Here is a 26,949-nt window from a genome sequence, read left to right as displayed (position 1 = left end):
GTTGCATGTGTAGATGTGTACATTATCACTTAAAATTACTTACATCATTGCTACGACTTTTTTGGCAGGTTAGAGTGTACACTCCAGTTAAGCTTTTGTTTAGACTAGGAGGCTGAATTTATCTCTAGCTCAGACAGTCGGTTCTCTACATGGCAAGATCCCAAAAGAGTTTTATATTTGCAATTACTGTATTATCTCCAACAGCTCATGTCTAGAGGTCTTGTTTGTGGTTTATTACAATTTAGTTTTGGTTGTCTTGACAACTGCTGCCATTTTGTCAATTTAATATTCTTCATAATGATGAATTTCTGCTCTAATCTGAAGTATTACACATGTTATCACAAAGATGATACATTAAAAGTTCTCCACAGTGTAAAGTGCTGTCCTGATTCGCCTCCGTTCCAGCCCATCCAACATAAACTTCATTGGATTAATGCATTGTAAAATGTTACACTGAGGAATGGAATAAAGTATATTTATTTTGTAGATTTAACAACTCAAAATTCAGAAAGAAGGTGTGATGTTATTGCGATTAGCATAGGGCTGGGTGTAATGAAGACCTATGTCCTAATCCTCGGCCAGTGATTTACTGGTTGTTCTTGGGCAAATAACTGCCTCTTTATCCCCATTTGTTAAATGGGAAGAATAATACTTACTCATCTACCAAATAGGGGTCATGTGAGAATTAATGAGGTAATATATGTACAGTGCTTTGAGCACGCAAAGTGCTGTAAAAATGTTAATTATTATTATATTTAGTAATTCAGACATGGGAAGGTTAGATAGACAAGAGAGCTGGAATAGCTCTTTCCTGAGTGGGATGTTGACATCTTTTCCAACTGCATGTACACTATATGCTTATTCAATAGTTTTATAGTGGTGGTACAGCTTCCCTTTTGAACAGCATGAAACACTTAAATATAGAATTAATTTTGTCCCATGCTACCAAAGTGCTTTAAGAAACTGAAATCCTCATAAAGATGCTCTTTAGGGTTAATAAATATACGATGCATATATTGGGAATATGCAGATCTTACACACAAGCGATGCCATCATGATCCGTTCACAAGAGTAGGCACCAGACTAGCCTGTGAAATTCTCTGAAGAAATGAATCCATCCATCTCTAGACTTCAGGAAACCCCACATTACCTTAATGCAGTTACCACCATCATGCACCATCTTCCTGTCTAGGATGGGCACTTCCAGCAATATTTTAGAAATTCAGATAAAATGCTCCTCCCCCTCCAACCTTCACATAGCTTTTTTTCCTTCAGTGGTGCCTCAGACTGATCCCCTGAACATCCTTTCAGCCAGGAGTGGCACCAGGGTTTTTGCCGCTCTAGGCGGCAGCGCTCCTCCTCTGAGCATTCGGCGGTGGGGGTCCTTCCGCTCCACGTCTTCGGGGCACTTCGGTGGTGGGTCCCGGAGTGAGTGACTGACCCGCCGCTGAAATTCCGCTGAGGGCAGCAAAATGTAGCCCCCCAAATCCTACCTCCCTAGGCGACTGCCTAAGGTCACCTAGTGGAAGCGCCGACCCTGCTTTCAGCCTCAGTAACTCACCACAACAATTCCAGGTCTCCTTCACTGTCTCAGTGTTTTATTGTATTCCTCCAGCAGGCCACAGCCTGTAGTGTTGTTTACATATATTTACAATCTATAGGCAGCTTCCCCACTTCCTTCTAAGGAAGGGAACAGTACTAGCAGTATCTAGTCCTGCGTACATCAGCCATCCTTCAGGCTCCCTGCTCCTTATCCGCACTTCCTTCCTGTCTGTTTTATATAATCCTAGCTGCTGGGGTTGCATCCCCCCTCAATTATCCCTCAGCTCTAGCTCTGCTGGTTGGCATTAGAGTGAAAGGGTGCTGAGAGAGCTCCTGGCTCCAGACACCCTGTTACATCTGGGTCTTGAGGAGCAATGGGTGGCCTCTCTACCACCCTGCTCGAGGAAGAAGACAGCTGTTGCATCTTAAAGACCCCAGGAAAGCAGCACAGGGAGCAGAAACAAGCCAAAACCCAGCCTAAAGATGTTAATGAACATCCCAAGATCTAAACAAAGGAGATTACTCCTAGCAGGAAACAGGGCTGGCAGTGTAGGGCTCTGTAAACATCATCCCATAAGTAGGTCGAGGTACATGCAGGTGATAGAATTAGAAAAATCCCTAATGGGAAATAGTTTCTAGATTCTCTCACCTTCTCTCACAGCTCTGACAACATACATCTCTCTAGTGGCTTCTTATTTAAGAGGCTACTAGATGTCAGTTACTCCATTTGAAGACAGGAGTACTCTCCACCTGGACTGTCCTCTTAAACAAGTTCTTGGAGAGTAGCGTCTGAATGAGATTCAGTTTGTTCTAAAAATGCTCCTTTTTGGCAAAATGGTGGCCCCTTCTGGAGATCCTCTTGCATCTTGTTAGATTAATGAATTGTAGCCAAGGCTATAGATCATCTAAGGTGTGCTTGGATATCACATAGCAGACTTTCTATAAAAATATAACCCTGTCACCGATAGTAGGCAACCACCAGTCTCGAAAGACAATGGTGTAAGCGCCAGAGCAGTTCAGTTACTCTGGGTCATGCTGCAGTATCACAGTGCCGGACTAGCGCATGAGGTCTGCTATGGTTTCCTATTTGTTCTCTTCAATTTCCTCCCCTCTCTTCAATCTCTTTGATTCCCTAGTGCAGTGCAGTCCTTCAGTGTGGCCTGTTGCTAGCTGCATCTGTCCAGTTTGTGGTACCAATGCTGAAAAGTTTTCAAGTCCCTCTTCAACCTGAGTCTCAATTGGCCCAGTGGCCTTGGAGCATCTGCAAGTTCTCCATACATGAGATCCTTTGGAATCCATCCATTGTTCATCCAGTACAGGTGGCCAAGCCATGCAGATGGACAAACCTATCACTGGTAAACCACTGTAAAATGAAGAAAATAAAAATAACTTAAAGATTAGTAGTATTGCGACTGCGAAGATAGTGAACATGTTCTTTTTATCTCCCCTCAAAGTTCACATCATAATGCAATTTGTGAACAATAATGCTAGTAGAAACAAAGAAGAAACAAGGTAGTTTCTCTTCTATATGCTCAGAATTGCTGATCTCAAATGAAAAAATATTTATAAATTATCTTTGGATAGAATTGAATTATTTTTTAAAAATCTGATACTGATTTACAGTAAGGAAGCTTTTCAACCCTCTCACATCTAGAGCGCTAGTAGTGTGCATATGAGAAGGTAGTACTTAAAATTTAGCTTTACAACACTTCCTGCTCAGAGGCTGATCGTACCAAGCACCCAGGGTTAGATTCACAAAAAGTACATAGGCTCCTAACTGCCACTTTAGGTGCCCAAATCCCAGAATCAGGCCCCACTGGAATTCACAAAACCCCTGCTCAGCAGCCTCTGAGCCCCGGAGGCATCTAAAATCACTCTGTGCCTAAATTTTTGCAGTAACAGTTCTCTAGGCACCTATGTTTTTGCCTATGAGAATGCATGCTGCATCCCCCTGTCAGGCATCCAGACGCTTAAGTCCCAAGGCTTGCACCAACTGGGAGCAGATGAGAATTTTTCCACTTAACTGGCTTGTGAGGTCCGATCTCATAAGCTTTTCCACACCTAAGTTTCTTTGTGAATCTAGCCCTTAGTTCTCTAGGTCTTTCACTTTTTTTCAGCGACAACTGTGCTGTATTCTAAAATGTGCATACGTTTTTGTATTTTACCTTTACTTTTTTGTTGTTGTAGCTTGTTAGGAGATGCATCTTAATCTGTTAACTTAATTTTGTTTCTTTCTGGTATTCTCAAGTTATTTCAGCTCTTTAAAATATATTTCAGCATTTTATATAAGCATACATTAATCATTGTTGATGTTTTTTGGAAGGTACAGAAAAAGTGTGAGTGGCAAAGAACACCATGTATTCCATATTCACAGGATTTTTACTTTAATGTAGTTGCTCAAGCATTGGTAGAAAACATTTTTGACGTAGTTTATGGCAGATTGAACTCACAATTACTGCTCATGTTAATGGAGACTTAATGCAAAACTTCCTGCACACTACTTTGGACGTTGGAAACTTTTCCCCTTAGCGGCTTCTGAGGGAAGCCGGCAATGGTGCGCCACTCAAAGTCACCACCCCGGCACCGCTCTCAGCGCTGGCTCCGGTCAAGCTCAGCCTCCGTAGACTCTCAGATGCCCTTGACCCAGCCGGACTTGGTGGTGCCGGACTTGGTGGCACCGGAGCTGAGCCAGCATGTGGCACCTGCCCCATCGGTGCACTGCTTCCCGGCGCCAGCGCTAGGACGGCACTGAAGGAACGTAAGGCTGAGGTCGCTGGCCCCGGACAGAAGGCACCGATCCTGGTCCTGAGAGCATCGGTACCAATCCCAGTTGGTAAGGAGCCGTTCTTCAGCCTCCCGACGACACCAAGTCACGGCACCGCGTTGGCCATCAAGGTCGGCGTCTTCGGAGTCAGAGGTTGACTCAGGCCGCTCCAGCTACATCTGCAGGGCACCAGCGGGCAGGGAGTCCCGGGCCGCGTGGCAACCCCAATGGGGACTGCAAGGACAACGGCCCTTTTGGACCCCCTGGGCCTGTCCTCAACAGCAAGGGACCTCCTCCAGAGCTTCAAAGTCCGGCTATTCGGTACATCAATCCCGATCCCCGCGCAGGCACCCCTCCACAGCTAAGAAGGCCACGGTGTCCAGGCCGCAGAACACATCTCCAGAGCACCAGCGAGCAGAAGTGGCACCGAGCCCGGTGCCGTCCCAGGGACAATCAACCAGGCAGGACCCGGACGTGCCCCTTGCCTATGAGGAGAGCAAGAAGGGCAGGTGGAGGAGGCACAGCAGCTCCTCATCTCCTCCTCATCCCCAGACGAGGCTGTGGTGGGCACGACGGTGTCAGGGCCACCTCCGATAGACCACAGGGCACACCAGGAGCTGCTCCACAGGGTTGCTCAGAACTTGGCCCACAGGCGGAGGAGATGGTTGAGCAGGAGGATCCTATAGTGGACATCCTAAGCCCTGGGGGTCCCTCCAGGATTGCGCTCCCACTCATAAAGACAATCCAGACCAACTACAAGACGGTCTGGCAAACCCCAGCCTCCAGCACACCAACGGCCCAGGGGGTAGAGAGGAAGTACTTGGCCCCTTCCAAGGGCTACAAGTTCCTATTTTGTCATCCGTCCCTCTGTTCTCTGGTCGTCTCATCCATTATTGAACGGGAACGTCATGGCCAGCAAGCCCCGGCCTCCAAGGCCAAGGAGGCTAAATGGTAGGACCTCCAGTTATGGATTGCAAACCAGCAGGCGATCCTGAATAGGCATAATTTTAACTCCTGGGTGGCAGTTTCAAAATTTAAGGACCTCTTACCCCAGGGCTCTCAGCCTGAGTTTATGGCCCTTGTAGAAGAGGGAAAGGCAGTAGCCAAGACCTCTTTGCAGGCCTCTTTGGACTTTGGTAGACACAGCAGCCAGAACAATCGCCTTGGGTGTGCTGAAGCCACGCCAAGCACCGCATCACGCTTCGGGCTTCCCGCCAGAGGTCCAGAACACCCTCCAGGACCTCCCCTTCGAAGGGTCTGGCCTCTTTTCAGATCAGACTGTTGCCAGGCTGCATAGCCTCAAAGACTCCTGGGTCACCCTTAAGTCATTGGGAATGCACACTCCGGCGACTCAGAGGAAGCCGTTCAAGCCTCAGCCACCTCAGCAGCAGCAGTACCAGCCTCGTCCTAGGCAGGAGCCTTATCGCAGGCAAGGCAGGGACAGTAGGCACAGGCGGAACAACGCGCCTAATCAGGGCCAGGGCAAGCCCCAGCCCGGCAATAAGCAGAGGGTTTGAAGGTGTGCTCGAGGACAGCGTACCATCCCAGCTCCCAGATCGTTCCCCAAGTTTCTTGAACTGGTTGTCCCACTTCTACCTTGCGTGATCCCGTATAACATCGGACCGTTGGGTCTTACGCACGGTACAAGTGGGATACGCGCTGCAGTTTTCCTCCTTCCCTCCTACCCACCCCCTTCAGGGACCCCTCTCACGAGCAACTCTTTATGCAGGAGGTTCAGGCACTCCTCGAGGCGAGTACGGTGGAGGAAGTCTCTTGGGAACTAAGGGAGAAAGGGGTTTACTCCCCTTTTCTTATCCCCAAGGCAAAGGGGGGCCTTTGGCCCATTTTAGACCTCTGCGGACTCAACAAATTCTTAGTCAAGGTCCGCTTCTGTATGGTGGGCATTATGATCCCATCCCTGGATCCAGGGGATTGGTATGCTGCCCTCGACATGAAAAACGTGTACTTTCATGTCGCCATTCATCCTGCTCAGTGGCGGTTCCTACGGTTCGCCATAAACCAGCACCATTACCAGTTTACGGTCCTCCCATTCGGCCTGGCAGTAGCCCCCTGCGTGTTCACAAAATGCATGTCAGTAGTGGCAGCCTTTCTGCGAAAGAGGAGAATATGGGTATACCCGTACCTAGACGATTGGCTCCTCACTGGTCGGTCCGAAGAGTAGGTCCGTTCCCATGTGACGGTGGCCCTGGACGCATTCCGCAGGCTGGGTCTCCTCGTCAACATGCCCAACTGTTCCCTGATACCAACGCAAAGGCTGGAGTTCATCGGGGCAGTGCTGGACTCGGTGCAGGCGTGAGCGAGCCTCCCAGAACCCAGATTCCTGGCCATCCAGCACATGGTAGAATCAATGCTAAGGTTTCCCACTACCACAGTCAGATGCTGTCTGCAGCTTCTAGGGCACATGGCGGCGTGCACTTACGTGGTCAAGTATGCTCGGCTGAGACTCGGGATCTTACAAGCATGGCTCGTCCGATCGTATCGCCCGAGCAGAGATCCCCCCTAGACCTCGTTATGACTATTTCTGCCCAGGTGTTGGACTCCCTGCGCTGGTGGCTGAATCGGACAGTAGTATGCAAGGGTATCCCCTTCGCCACACCGCAGCCTGCTCTGATGCTAGTGACAGATGCGTCAGACCTCGGCTGGGGGGCTCACTTAGGGGACCTAAGGACACAGGGCCTGTGGTCCGGGGACGAAGTGTTGCTCCACATCAATGTGAAGGAGCTCAGGGCGGTTTGTCTGGCCTGCCAGACCTTTCACGCTACTTTGGAAGGTCACAGCGTGATGGTTCTGACAGACACCACTTCCATATTTTATATAAACAAACAGGGTGGAGCCCACTCCTCTTCCCTCTGCCGCGAGGCTCTTCTCCTGTGGGACTTCTGTATAGCCCGCTCCATCCATCTCAAAGCAGCATACCTTCCGGGAGCGTGGAACGAGCTGGCGGACCGCCTCAGCAGGTTGTACTGCATGCACGAGTGGTCAGACATCTTGCAATTGATCTTCCAGAAGTGGGGGTTTCCCCAAATGGATCTCTTTGCCACCAAAGACAAGAGCCAATGTCCACAGTTTTGTTTGTTCCAGAACCACAGTTCGGGCTCGGTCACAGGTGCGTTCGCAATCCCTTGGGGCGGGAGCCTGAAGTATGCCTTTTCTCCACTCCCACTCATCTACAGAGTCCTCCTCAAAGTTTGCAGGGACAAGGCGACAATAATTTTGATCGCCCCCCTTCGCTGCGTCAACACTGGTTTACGATCCTGCTAGAGCTGTCAGTGGCTGCCCCGATTGCCCTATCCCTGCACCAGGATCTCATCACGCAGGACTGCGGGCGCCTGCTCCACCCAAATCTACAGTCTCTGCATCTCATGGCATGGAAACTCTGTGGCTGAATGCTATGGGGAGCCAGTGCTTTCTTCTGGTAAGGCAAATTCTCCTTGGCAGTCAGAAACCTTCCACTAGTGCTACCTACCTAGCTAAGTGGAAAAGATTCTCCTGCTGGTGTGCCTAAGCAGGTACAGCCACTCCAGGCCACCATTCCAGTCATCCTAGAATATCTCCTACACCTCAAGCATCAAGGTCCTGTCCCTTCCTCGATCAGGGTGCATCTGGCGGTCATTTCGGCGTTCCACCCGGGGGAATCCGAGTGTTTGGTGTTTTCTAACCCCCTGGTAGTGCAGTTCCTCAAGAGACTGGAGAGGGTGTTCCCTTACTCATGCCCACTGGACCCACCCTGGAACCTAAATTTGGTCCTCTCCAAGCTCTGGGCCCTCCGTTTTTGAGCCCCTTACCTCTTGCTCTCTTCTCCACTTCTCCTGGAAGGTGGCATTCCTGGTGGCCATTATGTCCGCAAGGAGGATATCCGAATTGAGGGCCCTCACCTTGGAACCGCCTTATACAGCCTTTTATAAGGACAAGGTGCAGCTCAGGCCGCACCCTAAATTCCTCCCTAAAGTAGTCTTGCAATTTCATACAGGCCAGGACATGTGTTTGCTAGTGTTCTTTCCTAAACCACACACAGACCCAAGTCACCGTATCCTGCACATTCTGGATGTCCAACGGGCCCTGGTGTTCTATTTGGAGCTGACCAAGCCTTTCCACAAGTCGACACAATTGTTTGTCGCAATAGCCGACAGAATTAAAGGTCTTCCGGTCTCGGTGCAGCGTATATTGTCATGGATTGTGGACTGCATTTGCGCGTGCTACGAGCTGGCTAAGGTTCCCAGCCCCGGTGATCACGGCCCACTCGACCAGGGCGCAAGCATCTTCATCAGCTTTCCTGGCGCAGGTCCCGATCCACGAGATTTGTAAAACAGCCACTTGATTCTCGGTGCACACTTTCACAGCCCACTACATGGTCAATCAGCAGGCCAGAGATGATGCGGTAGTTGGCAGGGCTGTTCTCCAATCAATTGTTCCATGACTCCTACCCTCCTCTGATGGTAAGCTTGTGAGTCACCTAATGTGGAATGGATGTGAACAAGCACTTGAAGAAAAAACGGTTACCTACCTCTTGTAACTGTTCTTCGAGATGTGTTGTTCACGTCCATTACACTCTCCACCCTCCTTCCCCTCTGAAGGGGGGTTGGGTTGGCAGGGGTGTATATGCACTGGCATTGAGGCGCCACTCTACGGGACTCCCTTGCCGACCCAACGGGAGTCGCTAAGGGAAAAAGTTTCCGACGTCCGTGCACGTGGTGCACGCATACCTAATGTGGAATGGACGTGAACAACACATCTTGAAGAACAACAGTTATGAGACGTAGGTAACCGTTTTTTTCAGAAGGTTCTTGCTAGACTTAGTACTTGGAAAGAAGATTGGTTGTTCTATTTCTAGGTGATCTTCTTTCCCAAAAAGTTTTCCAAGTAATCTGTTTAATCCTTCATTAATTAATTCCGTACCATTCATGCTCAAATTGAGATTATTTTCAGGTCAATTTAGAACATTTTGGAATAAAACCTGTGTTCAGCTTTCTTGTACTTCTCCCATTATTAGCTTGTTTATACCTTCCATATTTCTATGAATCGTAATACCAGCGGCAGCCAGTTGTATATCTAACTGGATTATTTTAGTCATTGATGAGAACATCTGGTTGAATATCTTGTTCACCAAGGATACCTTCCCTTGCTCTGATTGAATGAACTGTTGTACATATGGTATATCAACAGAAAATTGTATGTTTAATGCTGTTGTGTTTCAGGTACCACTGTGTCCACTTTAACACACCTATTATTTCACATGGTACACCTTTTACTTCCTACTACCTACTCTCTTTTGGTGTCTACTGGTTTGACAGAACAAGCAGTGTCTAAGCCACTTCCCTTTATATAAATGTTTTGGAGATTTATAGGCACCGTACATTTATGCTGTATTCTTATTTTTACAGTTCCCAGCAGTCAACCATCCTCAATCTTTGGAGAGGAGATATTTAGGAATTTTAAGTGGTGTTTTGCTTGACCTTATGAAGGTAGGAAAAGCTGCATTATTTGTTTGTGTATATTATATAGGGGAAGTTCGCAGTGCCCACTACATTTATATTTCCTAATACAGTCCCTTTTTAAAAAAGAATCTTCTGAACTTGTTTTGATAAACTTTAACAACCTCCATTGTTTGCAGCAGATCTTTGATATTTCCTGGGGGAAAGCCCCGAGGTCAGAAAAATACCTTTTGCTAGTGCCATGAAATTCTTTTCAGATTTGGCTGAGTTGTAATCTGCTAATAATCTTCATTTCTCTGTTCTGTATTACACTGTTACTGCTTGATTTTGGCAACATGCCAGAAACAATGAATATTCCAAGCTTGGGTCCCCACCATCACTCCAGCACCATACACTGCACCCTGAACAGTTAGAAGCCGAAACTCAGCCTGGCTGTTGTTGGAGCAGCTATACTGGCAGGGGTGTGAACCATCTTTGCTCCCATCCGCCACCCTCCCTTCTCAGCATTGTAACTGATGGAGCACTACAGGAGACCTTTTCCCTTCCCCACCTCCCACCCCACTTGATGGGAGTGAGATGGGAATTCCTGGAGCAGAGACAAATACTAATAATTCATCATGGGAACCAAGATAGCATGAGTTCTAAACTCATCTTGAATATAGTGGGCCCAAATATCATCCATTGAGCCATATTACCTTTCAAAAAAGAGCTGCTCATAGCTTTATCTTTTTCTGTGGAGTCTAAAATTGGGCGACTTGGGCATAATCCACTGTCTCAGTGTCTTGTGCATCCCCCTTTATTGGCTGCTTTCATATTGTTAGCTAATGTAATTAGCAGAAGCTCAATTGGTAGCAGTCTGTGTTGCAGTGCTGAGGACTGAAACACAGAGGTCATGATGCATGATAGGAAGGGTGGTGTTTGTAATAAAATTTCTTTCCCCTTCCTCTGTCTTGTAACTAGTTTTTTTTTGTATGTTATTTCCTAGATTTTTTAAGTCATTTGGGTTGCAAAATCAAGCCCTTGAAAATTAAGAAATGCCAGAATTAAAATTGTCTGTGAAACCTTAATTCTATCTTTCTTGTGTGTATTCATGGGAATTATTATATGGTTTTTAATTATATGATCTCATATTGTCTTTTCCATAGGACTCTTTCCTCATTCAGTACACAGAATGAGTGGTGCTCAGGGGCTGTTTAGAGAATGAGGGGGTTGGCAGTAGAACCCCTAGAGGTTAGAAGTATGTAAAAAATGGGGCTGTGGACTGCAAGAGGAGAAACGATGGTTTTGTAGTTAAGGCAGGTGAATGCTACACAGGAGAATTCACTGATATCCATGCCTCTACTGCTAACTTCCTAAGTGGTGCTGGGCGAATCACTTAAAATGTTGACATGTGGCCCCTATTTGTATGTTCCTCAGTTTCTGCATGCCCAGACACATGGAGCCTGATTGTCAGAACTGCTGAGCATTCTCAACTGTAATTGAAGTCCGTTGAAGCTATGGATTTTCAGCTCCTCTGACGTAAGGGGCTGTGTCTGGAGGAATGAGCACCAGGGTGGGAGTCCAGTGGCCCTGAATTCTAACCCTGGCTTCACCAGTGGTTTGCTGTGTGGCCTCAGGCTCTTTGCCTTACTTTCCCCATCTGTAAAATGGGGGAGAATAATAGTCTCCTCTCACAGGGGACTTGTGAAGAAAATTCATTAGTATTTGTGAGGCAGTCCAAAACTGTACTGATGAGAGCCATAGAAAAGATCATAAAAAATTAATAATTCCGTGCATTGTATGGTGTGTAGTACAGGCAAGTCTACGCATTGTATTAGGAGGATAAAAAGAAGCCTCATTTCCTGAGCACCATCCATCCTGTGCACTGAATGAAGCAGGGGTCCTGTGGGGCGGGGGGAAATAGTATGTAGTCGGGTAATTAACAGGGTGTTATAATACAGACACACAAAGGGGCTGAATTAAGGTTGCACAGGCACCTGATTCTGTCATTTCCTAACTTTTAAATGGTTGACAATGCAACATGAATAACTTTATTTTAATATAGGTTTTGTTTTGGGTGTTTATTTATTTAGAAAGAGGTAAGGGATACAGAAAGATGAATTATGAATAGAATACATTTATCCTCACTGATGATAGTATATGTTCTATTGACAGGGCCAGCTCTAGGCACCAGCGTCCCAAGCATGTGCTAGGGGCGGCATTCCGGCCCTTTGGGGCAGCACTCCGGCCCTTTTTTTGTTTTGTTTTAGTGGCGGCAGCACTCCGCTTTTTTGCTTGGGGCGGCAAAAAACCTGGAGGCGGCCCTGTCTATTGAGCCAATAATTTCTAAGTGTGGCTGCAAAGACTTATGCATGTGTTTAACTTTAGTTTCCATGAGATTACTCACTGTATGTAATGGAACAACTTTACACACTGTGAGCAATCGGTTTGCTTTCGTGTTCCACCATGGTATGTATTGGTTCTAAATATGAAACACAGGTAGCCTTAGGATATCTTACAACTTTTTAAAAGCTGTATTTTGTTATAAATTACCAATAACTGTTGGAGGATAAGAGAGAACATAGAAATAATATGTTCTCTGTGTTCATAGTAGACAAAAATGTCCTATTTTAGTTCAAGCATGAGTATTGTTTGCTTCTCATATTAACTTACCACAACTATTAATATATTTCTTACAGAACTTGTGCAAATAGCAGTCATAATATGTTGCAAATTAGTCACCCCTGTTAGTTTCTAACTTTATAATTAAATGTTCATTCTCTAAATATCAAAAATGTTATCTGTCTTCAGAAATAGAACAAACATCACCAATTTTATAATAGGAATTTCCTTCTGACTACTGTAGATGAATTACTGGTGAAATCATAGCCCCACAAAATCAATGACAAAACTCCCTACATTTGTGTGTGTGTGTTTTAAAGCATATTTTTATAAATAGCAAAGCTCTTTGAATGAACTTTATCAAACCTCTTTTATTATGTATCATTTTTGTGTGTATGTTTATTGCTTCTGAAAGCAGAATTGTTCTTCACTCTCACACTTCCGTGGCTTTATCTTGCAATTAGAAACAAGGAACTGAGTTTCTTAGAGACCTGTGCAGCTCAGTATTGAGATGAGTTCAATACAGTATAAATGGAGTGATGATTTGCTGTTAAATGGTATATTAATATAACTGTAAATCATTCTTGCAGTTGCACATAATAATCTCACAGAAACTATTGAGATGAGAAGCTCAAAACTATTGAGCTACAAGTTTTGCTGTGACTGGTTTAAATACTAATACTTGTTTAAAATCCAGACTTTGTTTTCCAAAGAACTTGCTGAAGCTGGATCCAGCAGATAGATACTTGACAGAGCAATGTTTGAACCATCCTTCGTTTCAAACTCAGAGACTCTTGGATCGTTGTGGAAGTTCACCTTCACGGTCAGCTAAGAGAAAACCTTACCATGTAGACAGCAACACATTGTCTAACAGGTAAATACAGTAACCAGATCCTCATCAGCTTCATTTGTTGCATTAATGAGTAAGTTCCTTTTAGGTTTAAATATTAAATCATCTTCACAAAAAGAACACAAGATGTCTGATAATTTTGTCATATTGGTATACATATTGTTTTCTATGTCTGAGGTTAACATGAGAGATGAAAGCCAGTTCATCCCTAAAACACTCTTCCACACTCACTTTTGGTAATCGATTAAAGATCGGTTAAAGGCCCAATTACATAAAATAAAATAAGTGTGTGTGTGTGTGTCTGTGTATATATATATATATGTAATGTGTATAATATATAATATAGTATTTTTTTTGTAATTGTAATAAAAATATGGGGCTGATAGCACTGCCTGTTGTTAAACTTGCCCAACACTCCCCATTATAAGTCACTGTTTTCAGTTGCTTACAACTTTGTCAAACTTCAACCATTCAAGCTGAAACTTTCCTTTCTAGGTGTCTGGCTGTGGCTGATATTTTTTGAAAAATTCAGCAAAAATGGTTCAGCCGTTTCTGAAAATGAGCCTAGGGTTTGCCTATGTTAAAAAAAATTTGCCTTGGAGCAGAGACTTAAAATTAGGCAGACAGGTGGCATTTGTGACAAATGTGCCTTTTGTTGTTCCCCTGAAAATCCACCCAAATTTGGCCAATTGCATTTCACACATATCAAGTACAGTCAAACCCCACAATAAGGTGCCCCGCCATAACGCAAAATCGCATATAACGCGATCACAATTTGGCCCCCGTTTAAGACATACTGTATTACTGTATGTACCAGTGGTCCCCCAATGCCATGCCACCTGCCAGGATATTGATGTGCCCCCACCTAGTGCCAGGCAAGGGAGAGAAGCTGCGGTCCCGCACCTGCCGGGGACAGTGAGCACCGGCGCCCGCAGCCCTGTTGTTCTCTGTCCCCGGCAGGTGTGGGGCCATGGCTTCTCTCCAGCTTTAAGAGGAGCTGTGGCCCCGCACCTGCTGGGGACAGAGAGCTCCAGGACTGCGGGCGCCAGTGCTCTCTGACCCGGGCAGGCGCGGGGCCACAGCTTCTCTCCCCTGCTGGGCACTAGGGGCACTAGGCGGTGCACATCAATGCACCACCTTGGGGACCACTGACGGGCTTGAAACCCCGCTATACCACGACCCCGCATTTAGCGCAATGTAATTTTTTGGACCCCAAACATCACGGTATAGCGGGGTTTCACTGTATAGACTTCTGAGATTTTAAAGAGACAAGGTGGGTGAGGTAATATCTTTTATTGCACCAATATAAAAGGTTGTTACAAGGAGGAGAGAGAAAATTATTCTTCTTAATCTCTCAGGGTGGACAAAAAGCTTAAATTGCAGCAAAGGCAGTTTACATTGGACATTAGGAAAAACTTCCTAACTGTCCAGGGTAGCTTGGAGGAGGAAGCTGTCTGGTTCAAATACACAGGGGATAAGAGCCAGACCTGCAGTGATAGGGAATAGATTGGGAAAAGAAGATTGGGTGGGGGGGCTAAGATTGGGACTAGAATCCAGGGAGGGAAATGAGGTTTAGGGGTGGTCTGGGAGTCAGTAGTTGGGATAAGGGTGAGATCAGCTGAGGAGCTGGGCAGGAGACTGGGACTGAGAACGATGGACAGGCAACCTTAATCTTAGCATTTCCTCACTTTTGAGTGCTTGATTTGGCAATCTTAATGTTCTCTTACCATAGTTTTTTGTGTGCAATACATAATATACATCTAAACTGTGAAGTGATGATCACAACCCAAAATAACACCACTTACTCTTAGGTTATGATTCAATTTGTTTGAATATTTGAAGTGAATTCAACTATTAAATTAGAAATCTGAATTTTCTTTTTTAAAAAAAGAAAAGACCTTTTATTTTATTTTTAATTATTTTTTGTGAATAAAGGACTAGTCTACTTTTTTAAATAGCCCTATAATATATGATATTGATCAGTTCTTCTCTCTCAAAAGTTTGATCATGTAAATCTAATTTATTTGTAAGTGAAAGAGATTTAAAAAATAAACCGCATTATAAGCATTTAATTCCATAAATGCTTCTATCTCTATTGTGGAAGATGCTGGATAAAAATAGACATGATATGCCAATGTGTAAGAATACATGCATAGCATTTTATATTTCAGACCTTTAGACCAATGGGGCAGATGGATGAGGGAATCAGGGAGCTCTAGTCAAAAGCAGGGTCCTTTGTTGTGATTGACACTAGGAGTCCTAGAGGATAGGCATCTTTCCTAGTGGCATCTCTCCGAAGGTATGCAGAGCAGTGACTGATCTCCTCTGGATCTTAGACCATCTGCAGTCATAGGCCTTTTCTCTTGCACGCCTCCTATGATCCACTGAAATTGAGCACCTATTATCTTCACTTTGAGATCTGGGACAGCAAAGTTCATCTTCTGTAAATCACCTCAGATGTGCAGGAGAGAGACTCTGTTGCTCTTACAGGTGCCTAGGAGATCACCTCTTCTCCTGTTCTGCTCCTCTTGTGCACCTTTGAAGGCATGATGTGGAAGAGATAGATCTAGCCCCATAAAAAACTTCGTACCCAGTGCGTAAAATTTCCCATGTCAACCTGATTAAAGTTTTCAGGACTCCTATTTCTTATATTTAAAAAAAGTTAGTTTAAGGTTGTTGAAGTAATTATTATAACCCTATGCAAAATACATAACTAGATAATGAAAGCATTACCATTAAAATCCTAAGCATAAAAAGGGTAGAAATAACCAGTTACGATTATTTGCATGAAAATTGTATCACCTTTTCAATCTATCCATTGTTTGGCAGTACTGATGTGACACTTCACCTTGCACATTTCAATAATTGTTACATTTGATATGTAAGATGTACTCAAGAACTGTTTCACCAGAACATAGCTATTCTTCTCTTCTCCCCTCCCCCTCCATATATTAGCGCTGTAGATATTGAAAGGATTCAAAGCTGCTGTTGGAATGTATAAGTTAAGTTTTAAAATGTATTGTCATTAACTAATTGTACAAATTAGAAGCAAAAATTTGGCTATCAGGACATAATACATTGTTGTTTCTTAGCCGCAAACACTTGCACATGTATTTGTTCTAGGGATTTGGGATGGTGGAATTCCTGGTGCCTAATTTGCAGTATATAAATCACCACAGTTAAATTAGCTCTCAGTTTTGAATTGAGTACTCCATTTAGAAATTAGTGTATTTTATTGAAGATGGGAGTTATTAATATGTATGGTACTGTGTTAATCCTTGTTCATATGCTTTTTAATGTAGAAATCAAGCCAGTAAAAGCTCTGCTGTGCAGTCACATCACAGATCGAATAGCAAGGATATGCAGACTCTAGGGGCTGGACTGCAAAGAGGAGAAGAGGTTCTTCCAGCAAATGAAAGCTTTCTAAATGGAAATCTTCCTGCAGCTGCACACAGTCCAATGCATTCAAAAAAACCAAGCAATCCACCTGGATCTGGCAACAAGGATCTAGCCAATAACAACATACCACATCTTCTCAGTCCAAAGGAATCAAAGACAAAAACAGAATTTGATTTTAATTTGGACCCAAAAGCTTCTGATGGTCCAGGCACAAAATATCTGAAGTCAAACACCAGATCTCAGCAGAACCGGCACTCATTTATGGAAACTTCTCAAAGCAAAACTGGCACTCTGCAGCCAAGTGAGAAACATAGTCGCCACAGCTATATTGATACTATACCCCAGTCTTCAAAGAGTCCCTCCTATCGGACAAAGTCAAAGACTCATGGGGTTCTAACAGATTCGAAATCTGTGGGTAATCTTTCTGAGGCCAGGGCTCAAATTGCGGAACCAAATAGCAGTAGGTATTTTCCATCAAGCTGCTTGGACTTGAACTCTCCTACCAGTCCTACTCCACCCCGGCACAGTGACAATAGAACTTTACTCAGTCCTTCGGGCAGGAATAACCGAAGTGATGGTACCCTGGATTCCCGAAGACCGCCAACAAGACATTCCAAAACCATGGAAGAGTTGAAATTGCCAGATCACATGGATGGAAGCCATTCACATTCATTATCTGCCCCACATGAATCGTTTTCATATGGTCTAGGTTACACAAGTCCCTTTTCCTCACAGCAGCGCCCTCATAGACATTCCATGTATGTGAGCCGAGACAGAGTGAGGTCCAAGGGCTCAGAGGGTGGCTTAAGCGTAGGGCAGGGGATGGCAGCCAGAGCAAACAGCCTGCAACTGTTATCTCCACAGGTGCAGCATAGGTCACTCACACGATCTGTTGGCTCTTCACGGGAAGACTGTACAGAAGATACTAATAGGGTTAGTTTGAAATGTTGCCTATTGAAGAAGTTTTTTTTCTCTGTATTTCTTGCATGCGTGTAGGCTCAGATGGTCAAAAGTGGCCTCTAATTTTGTATGGTTTTTTTTGTTTTGTTTTGTTTTTTTACTTCAAAAGAAGGGAGGTTGGATTTTCTGAGATGCTGAGGTATCCACCATTCAAAATAAGAGGGCACTTTTAAAAATTTGGGCCACAATGAAGCATACAGTCACTTCTAGCAAAATACTGAAAATGTGAGAACAGTCAAGTTGTGTAAAATAATGTGATTTGATACGTGGTCACTGAACCAGTGTTTATGCTAACTGATGTAATTTTTACTAGGTTATTTTTCTTAATTAACTTTCTCTATTTGGATTTTGTAGCATGCCTTGCTGTAAATAGTAATCTTAAACATTTCTGAATTGGGATTTTCTGTCACTTAACCTGCAGCATGAGTTTATTGATACAGTGGTCACGGTTAAAAAGTCAGCATTTGCTAGCAGGTGTGACAGTACGGTATCTGAGATACGGCAGTATTTCTCTATGCTAAGGGTATATCTGCACTGCAATTGTGAGGCGTGATTGCAGCCCGTGTAGACCTACCCGAGCTAGCTTTAATCTAGCTAGCTTGAGTAACAGTAGCAGTGAAGCCACAGCAGGCACAGCTGGCTCCACGAGCTAGCCCTGCCTGCCAAAGACCCTGGGCACATACTTGAGTGGCCATCGTCGCCTGTGCAACCTTTCAGACTTCCCAACTGCAGTGTCAATGTACGCCTAATGTAATAAATAACTGGGGGATGTGAGCGACTATAGTGTAGGAATCGTTAACAAATGCTAACTCTCAATGGTGATCCCTGTATGTGTCACAAACCCACCTGTCAAGCTTGATAATTTACATAGTCTATATGCAGAACCATCTCCTGTCACTCTGCTTTTACACTGCCCCTTTCTGGTCAGTGTGAACTGAGGTTATTTTGGTTATGCACTTCACAGTTATCGTATCTCTCTGTGGAGACTGTAGTTTAGCCTTAATTTGTGTATTATGGATCTTCTCCAAAGAATGGGCCAGATTCTGTGCTGATTTGATTCTTTATTCAGTCCTATTGACTTCACTGAAAGTACACATAGGGTTGTAAATCAGTACAAAATGTGTCCCAAACTTTAAACTTGACACTGTTTAAACTTGATACTGTTCTTGGAGATTTTTGCAAAGTTGGACAGTAATAGGGTACAAAGAGAAGTACTTACATACAATGCGCATTTCACATAAGTACCTGCAAATATAAGCAGCATGGTGAATTCTAAGGGAATTTAAAAATGGTGTGCAATTTGTTGACAAATTTGAAAGGGTTTTGAAAAGAGCTACAAGAATGATTCAAGGTCTAGAAAATATGCCTTAGATTGAGCTTGTTTAGTGTCTCACTATATTTAGTTTATCCAAGAGATGACTTGATCATGGTCTACGAGAACCTACAGGGGAAGAGATCTCCAGGCCAATAGAAAAGGCCTAAACAAATCCAGTTGTTAGGAGCTGAAGCTAGACAAATTCAGACTAGAAATGAGGTGCAAACTTTTTAAATAGTGAGGGTAACTAACCACTGGAATAAATAACCTAAGGATATGGTGGATTGTCCATCACTTGAAGTCTTTAAATCAAGACTGGATATCTTTCTAAAAGCTATGCTGGAACTCAGACAAAAGTTATGGGCTTGATGCATAAATTATTGGGGAAGGTTCTTTGGCTTGTGTTATGCAGAAGATCAAATTAGATGATCATGGTGTTCCCTTCTGAGTTTAAATAAAATATGTGAATCTATGAAATACTTGTAATAGGTTTAGGAATATATCCAAGGATGGCATGAGATTAGACAAACTTTTTTATGCATCTGTGTCAATTCCAATATCTAATGAAATTGCTCTTTCATTCCTGTTTAATCATTGCCATCCTTAGCCATCTGCTGAACTCTATCAGCTGAGGGGACAGCATAAAGTTTAATTGATATCTGGGCTAAAGCTATTTTTAAAATTCTGTACCATGTAATCATGCATATCCAGCTATTTGGGATGTATTTGGTTGCCTGGTTATTCCAAGCTGTGCTTGGTTCCCCATTACACAGTGTCTAATAATAGAAGTTGGAATTTATTGACCACTTCACATGTTCTGAGCACTTCACAAACATTGACTTATTAGTCCTCCCAGCCCACTTTTCAGGCAGGTACATAGGTAAGATGTAGGATTCCCAGTTTACAGCAGTGGAAAGTGAAACAGAAAGGTGATATGAATTCCCTAACGCCACCCAGCAAGACGTTGGCCAAGCATGGAACCACCTGATGCCTGTCCCTCTATGCCATGATGCTTCCCAGCCATACTACCTCTTTCTGTGTCTTTCACTCTTTGCTTGATAAGCAAGGAGCCATCAATTAGGTATTCCTAATTGTCTATAAATTGAATGTTTCTCTGTTCCTGGGCGTGTGGATCTCTCTGAGAGAGAAATAATATTTGCCGATGCACTAATTCTTAAAGTAATACGACTCTCTTTCTAGAAATCATATTAATACAAGTTTTTGTATACTTGCCACATCAGCTCAGACGTGATTGCAGTAGGAGAAGCCCTTCCTTCCATGGATGTCCCCAGGCATGACAACTGTGAACTATTTTAAAAGAAAAGTAACCTTTAAAATGGTGCTGCAGTAGATGCTTTGCAAAATTAGGTTTTATTTCCCCCGTGTGCTCATTTTCCAGCTTGCATTTCAGTTAAGCTGGTTGTATTCATGATCACGCCGTCAGTATAATGGTTACTGAAACAGAGCAGTGGTTTCCACCATTCAGTGACAGGGTACTTCCTGATTGCTAGCTTATATTTTTATTCTGTGATTTAATAGTATCTTTTACAATGAGTCTTATTGTAGTGAATGTTAATTCAATAAGTAATTTTAATGGTATTTCACATTGTGTGGAGACACTGAGTGTAATTATCAAATCATTTTTGTCTTTTGACAACCAGTTGACAAATGCATATTTTAGTTAGAAAAAATGTTGTACCTTCCATCTTTATTGCATTGATTCATTTTGGCTTGGTTAGGAATGTCTGTCTGACTTAGCAGTTTCTAATTCATTTTATATGCGTTTGTCTCTTAAGGCTAACATTTTCAATCCCGAATATCTCAAGTAATGTTTCTAAATCCATATTTAGGCAAAGTAAAGGTGTAAAAGAATAAAAGTGGCTTCATTTTTCTGAGATGCTGAGCACTCATAAATCTCCCTGATGCTAATAGAACTTAATGGTGCCTATTACCTTTTGAAAAATCTGGCAATTTTTACGTACATGCTTAAATGTGGATTTAGGAGCCTAGGTTTGAACATATTGATCCAAAGTAAGAGTTAAATACTTTTTATGCTCTCTCCTGCTCTTCCCTCTATATTGAGGTACAATATCAAGATAAAGTTAAAATGGATTTGTAAACTATTATGGTCAGAAAATTCAGTCATAAGGAACAAGGATAGTGAACATCAGGAAGTTTGTAAATTCTCAAATCTCTTCAACTATTGTTTTGTTTTCACAGGGTTGACAAAACTAGTTAGAATTCATAAACATTTCTGATTGTATAAAGTAATTTTTTTCCAAAACTTGGGGTGGGGGTTAGGTGGAGTGGGATGGTCAGGTCAACTATATTTTAGTTAAAGGAAAGCCTGTGCTCTGTTTTAAAAGAATTGCTCCCCAAAGCTCTTTGCTCAAAAGCTGAGTTGAGCACAAATTTGTCTTACATACTTTATCAAATTTTCTGATTTTTCTCTTCCCCACTCTCTCTCTCTCTCAATCTGTTTTATGAATTTCCTTTTAGCAATTTCCTTTTCTCTTCCTGTTAGCTGTACAAAGTCTGTTTAAAGGGAAAATTCCTTGCTTGACTGTCTTTTAGATGTCACTAAGTCCTTTGGTGGGAGGAAAAAAGTCAGATTATTAGCTTATTAGATAGATATTGGCTTTTGGGTTGTTGTTTAAGTCCACTTTTTGGGTGGGTATTTGTTTTTATTTTGTGTTTTGTTTTAAAAGATGAACACGAGAGAGTAAAAGAATAGGAAAGATAAATGACATCTTCTGTTTCTCTCACTTGCAGTTTAACTGCTGAAAAATCACAGGTACATCAAACAAGAAGCAACTTTATCAGGCATTTTAGCACCTTGCAAACTTTTAGCAGAATTGGGCTGTAGTTTAAGGCATGTTTTTAGCTTGCCTTTCTGGTAACAGCAGCATTGCAGGATATACTTATCTGGGCTGACTAAACCAGATTTTATTAGATAGATGGCAGGATAGAAGGAAATAGGCAAGAGGAAAATGAGGTGGGGAAGGGAAATTAATAACTCAGGGGGAGTCAATAGCAGAAACCTTAAATTCACATCCTAAATATTGCTAAGGATCTAACTGACCCACCGGTGGTGGGGGTGTCATCTGGTTATCTCTTCTCACAGGGTCTGGCTAAAACTGGGGTCTCAAACATGTGGCCCGCGGGCGGCCCGCCAAGCTCCCCGTGCCCCCCCCACCAGTTACTTCCTGTTGCCGCCAAACTCCCCCCACCCCCACCCCGATTTATTTTATGCGGCAGCTAAGCTCCCCGGGCACTGCTCCCCAATGTTTGGGGCTGGGTCTCTCCCCCGGCCCTGCCTGCTGCCCCCACGGACCTCCCCCGAGTTTCCCCTGGCCTCACCAGGGAGCCTGCAGCTCATGCTGACTCGGCTTCACTCTGCCTGCTTCTGGCATCACCTGCTGCCGCAGGGTCCCAGTGCCTCCCTCCACTAGGGCAGGCTGCCCTTCCCCTGGCCTTCTGCCCTAGTCCTGAGCCTCTCCAATGCCCTGAGCCCCTCATCCACAGCCCTCACCCCTGCACCCCCTCCTATTCCCAAACTCCATTCCAGAGCCTGCACCCTACCCCCTGCCCCAGCCCGGAGCCTGCACCCAAACTCCATCCCAGAGAGTCTACACCCCAGACCCCCTTCCCCATCCAAACTCCCTCCCAGAGCCCTAGGCAGGTGGGGGTGGAGTTTGGGGGGGGCAGGTTCTTGGCACCACCAACATTTCTACAAACCTGCCACCCCTGGAAGAGGCAGAGCAGGGGTGGAGTGGTGGTGCAGCCCAGTGCAGTGGGGGAGCTTTACTGAGTGTATATATATTATTAGAGCAGCTTGGAGGAGGAGGTGGAGAAGAGATGGGGCAGGGGCGGGGCCTGATGGAAAGGGTGGAGTGGAGGCGGGGCCAGGGGCAGCGAGGGGTGTGTGTCAGTGATGCAGCCCCCAGGCCAATGCACTAGTCCTCATGTGGCCCTCGTGGTCATTTGAGTTTGAGACCCCTGGGCTAGGACATCTTTCCAAGTTGGGAAATAATTGGTGGTAAATGTCTGGGTCCAAGCAAATTCTGGCAATTGGGGGCCATAGGCACAACATGATGCAGGGTTCCCCTGTGGCTCTGTCCCCTGTAGCCCCACTCCAAGACTGTGGCTCTTCCTGTGCTTGGAGAAACTGGGGCAGCAGCACAGAGCTTCCTTCTCCCCCAACCAGGACTGGCAGCAGGAGGCCCCTCTTCTCCCGTGGAGAGACGGGGTGGCAGCAGGATGCCCCCCCCCCCGCCCCCCCAGTACTTACAGCTTGGCTGCTGAGGTATTTGGGTGAATGAGCAGAGCCCTCTGCATTTTTCTCTCCTAATACACATACAGTCCTCTACTGAAGTTGTCTTGGCAGCTCCTCACACCCCTCCCACCACCCACAGCAGCAGGTCTTAGAGTTAATACCTCCATTGTAATACATTCATTAGTTCACCAGTCTGAGAGCTATTATTTCAGGCTTTCAGGCAAACATTGCTCCATTGGTTACACTTGGGTCACGTTACCAAATTTTCTTCACAACCATAACAGCCAGACTTTTTTTTTTTTTTTAATGAAAACTAAGATTCTGGTGTAATCGTGTAACTCCAGAACCTGGGACCCTAGGCATGAGCCTCTAGTGCCTCTGCCTTAATCCCTTCCTGGTGACTGACCGCCATTACTATGAGGCTGATTGACATGCAACACCAGTTGTCATCTGCTCACTTCTTCCTCCCAGCAAGTTGTAACATAGCCTCAAGAAAAGCAATGTACGGAGTGGGGTGGCAGCCTTGCTCTATCAAAATTAACCAACCAAAATGCCTGTTTGGTGAATGCCTGTATTCCTCTCCATATTTGTAATCACACCAAAAGTCTTGAAAATCCCTGAGCATTTCTTCCAGTTTAAACACATCTAGTGTGTACCAATCTGTGTTTGCAATTTTTGCTTATTTTATAAACAGTTTTATAGGACAGATTGAGCAAAAACTTGGACAATTTAAGACTTTAACCTGTTGTGCCGGACTCTGCACAATGCCTCGTCTAAGCAGAATGCAATGATGTTTTAGTTGATCTCTAGAACCCACAATGATCAATGGATTCAAAACTAACTACACCTCTACCTCGATATAACGCTGTCCTCGGGAGCCAAAAAATCTTACCGCGTTATAGGTGAAATCGCGTTATATCGAACTTGCTTTGATCCACCGGAGAGCGCAGCCCCGCCCCCACGGAACACTGCTTTACCGCATTCTATCCGAATTTGTGTTGTCAGGTCACATTATATCGGGGTAGAGGTGTATAAGGAACTGACCCAGCCCTAGTCAGAAAGACCTTTTGTGGTAATCAAAGCACTGGACTGGGACCTGAGAAATCTGGGTTCAGTTCCTGACTCCATCACAGATTTCTTGTGTGATCGTGGGCAAGTCACTTAAAATCTCTGGCCCCTATTCTAGAAAGCCCTGCAAGCACCTGATTAAGTTTAGTCATGTGGTTAAGTCCGAATTAAGTCAAAGTACATGCATAAGGACTTTCCTAAATAGACCTGGACTTTAAAACGCTTTCCTGAATCAGGATCTCTTTATCTCATTTCCTTATCTATTGAACAGAAATAATACTTTCTTCCACTTTTTCTCATGTTTATTTAGATTGTAAGCTCTTTGGGGCAGGAATTGTTGCTTGTTGTTTTTATGTACAGTGCCTAGCACAATGGGGCCTCTAAGCACTACCATAATATACATAAGTGCTAATGATATAATATTGCACATATCATAAATCACATGGTTTTAAATTTGCTATCGACAGAGTGACCAGATCCAACCAGAGATGAATCTAACAAGACCTGCAGTTAAAGATTCTTCCAGAGATGTTACTACTTCATTTCATTCACGGCAAAAGTCTGAGGTCTGAGTCACTTTCAAATCCATAATATTATGCCTTTGGGGCAAATATTTTTTTTTAATGCCAGCTTTGTCTTTTTGATTGCATAGTGTTGGGTTTCATTATAGCAACGGTTCATAAAACAAAAGGTAAACTGTGGCTGGATTTTATGCTGTGACATGGCGTGGAAGAACAGTACAAGTGTCATCCTTCATTTTTAATAGATGTTTTTTCTTTGGCTTAGGGTGGAACGTATCATGATCCGCACCCAGAGGATGGAGCCTCTAGTAAAGAAAATAGACTTCTGTATAATGACCCTATTCCCAGAAGAGTTGGCAGCTTTTACAGAGGTAATTTTGCAATGTGCCTTACACAATTAACCAGTGTTTTAACATACAGTAGAATCATAGCATTAAGAAGGATATTCTGAGCTATATAAGAACAAGTAAAAAAGGTGACTGGAAAAAAAATACACCAAGCTAGTACTAAAGTCTATAGAGTCCTTCTGGTTTATCTCTTTTACTACAGTGCATATCTACAAAGTATTTTTTTGCAAATACTACCTTTTGCTGATTCACAAGGCATACATAGTATAATACTTTGCAGAGCACAAGACAATTTGCTTACATGGGTATTGGGGAAAAAATAAATTCAATGAAATAAAGGAGTTTATCAGGGTTTATATACTATTTTAATCACCAAGATATCTGATCACATTTAGCAATATACAACACACAAGGACATATTTAATGAGCTGTCTTTGTGTTCAGAAAACTTTCTTTCCCAGTCTGTACCATACACCTGCTGTTGTGTCCATTTTAACTGATAGGAGTGTTCTAAATACAAAATGTTAATTATTAAAGACTGGGTGGTATCTTTCATTGGTATACTAGCCTTTCATCTCTAGAGACCTAGATTCAAATCCGTTCTTTGATTTACTAAAGGACAAAATCTATTCTTTAAATGAAGCACATTTATATAGTAGATCTCCAGTAGCCATCTAGAGACCTGTTTGAAGGTCATTGGAGCCAACGAGCTGTTCTGATTATCGGTATTTCTTGCAGTGCCATCTCCACGTCCAGAGGGTACATTCCTTGAAACCAATGTGTCAAACAGAGTCAGTGCACTACCAGCAGACAGCAGCACTGTGACAAACCACTCAAAAAGACAAACTACCTTTGATCCATGGTGAGTTATTGTTTACACAGACATACACAGGGTAATATGGAGAGACTGCTAAAGAGCGGCCTCAATTAGGTTTTTCTTTAAAAAAGTCATTAACGTGATCACCTTGCTGCCTATAGTTGTGTTTGGCATGCAGACATCCTTATATGTTCCCTTTGCCTACACTGAAATAACATTGTATGATTTCTGCCCCTTCTGGATCCTCAAGAAGGATCTCATGAAGTTATTCCAGCAAACGTATTTTTAAAAAATATATAAATGTTAATATATTTGTGTATTTTTCTCTGATTTTTCCATTACACAACATATGTCATCTATGATTAAAGATAAGAGGGAGTGTGTCTACATAATGTGGCATACAAGGCCAGTAGTCCAATTTGTGGATTCCAGAATCCGCAAGTGGCAGACCAATGGAAAAAAAATGTCCAAGATGCATGTCTTCATATATAATTTAGGATTGTATTTATGAAGAATATAGTTATTGTTCTACATGTGGTGATTGCTTCTCTCCTTTTGCACATACACCACAGAACTGTGGTAGGTAACACTGCAGAAAGAAATGGATTCTTTCTATTGGGAGGACAGGACAAACCTTCTGTGTTAGCTCTGTATATTGTTTTTAAAAGATTAGAGAAACTTTTAGACAAAAATTGTATACTCAGTTACCTTTCTAAAGTATTATATGTGCCAGTTTTCTTCATTCCTACTAATAAACGTAATCTAACTCCATCATATAACAGAGGAATTAATTGTCTGTAATTGCACCAGTAATTTGACAGCCCTGAAATAAAGAAAAAAACATAATTTGGTCATTGACAATTATTTAGCCCTTAAAATCTTGTCATTCTATCGCTTTGTACAAATACAATAATTTACATCAAATAAAAATAAGTATTACTCTTGGAAAGGATTGTGACTCATCTTTACATGATTAAAAATGGTGTTGGTTCTCACTAGTGCACTAACTATCCTTCAAACTCCATTATATCTTTTG

At 43.5% G+C, this 26,949-nt stretch overlaps 1 protein-coding gene across 3 annotated transcripts in view; it reads left to right on the top strand.

The window, feature by feature from the left end:
* Positions 1 to 26,949, top strand: part of CDKL5 (cyclin dependent kinase like 5) — a 213,508-nt gene that overhangs the window by 165,500 nt on the left and 21,059 nt on the right. For 2 of the 3 annotated variants that reach the window (XM_034755902.1, XM_034755884.1), the window contains exons 10-15: positions 9,709 to 9,789; positions 13,074 to 13,234; positions 16,513 to 17,542; positions 24,696 to 24,794; positions 25,015 to 25,120; positions 25,835 to 25,958. In XM_034755902.1, the coding sequence (XP_034611793.1) occupies positions 9,709 to 9,789; positions 13,074 to 13,234; positions 16,513 to 17,542; positions 24,696 to 24,794; positions 25,015 to 25,120; positions 25,835 to 25,958 (1,601 nt within the window). The remainder of the gene's footprint in view (positions 1 to 9,708; positions 9,790 to 13,073; positions 13,235 to 16,512; positions 17,543 to 24,695; positions 24,795 to 25,014; positions 25,121 to 25,834; positions 25,959 to 26,949) is intronic. The other variant, XM_034755895.1, reaches the window with a different exon arrangement.

The sequence above is a fragment of the Trachemys scripta genome, chromosome 1 (assembly GCF_013100865.1).
Source record: "Trachemys scripta elegans isolate TJP31775 chromosome 1, CAS_Tse_1.0, whole genome shotgun sequence".
Taxonomy (NCBI): domain Eukaryota; kingdom Metazoa; phylum Chordata; order Testudines; family Emydidae; genus Trachemys; species Trachemys scripta.
The sequence above is the reverse complement of the archived record's forward strand: the minus strand, read 5'-3'. Positions and strand labels throughout refer to the sequence as shown.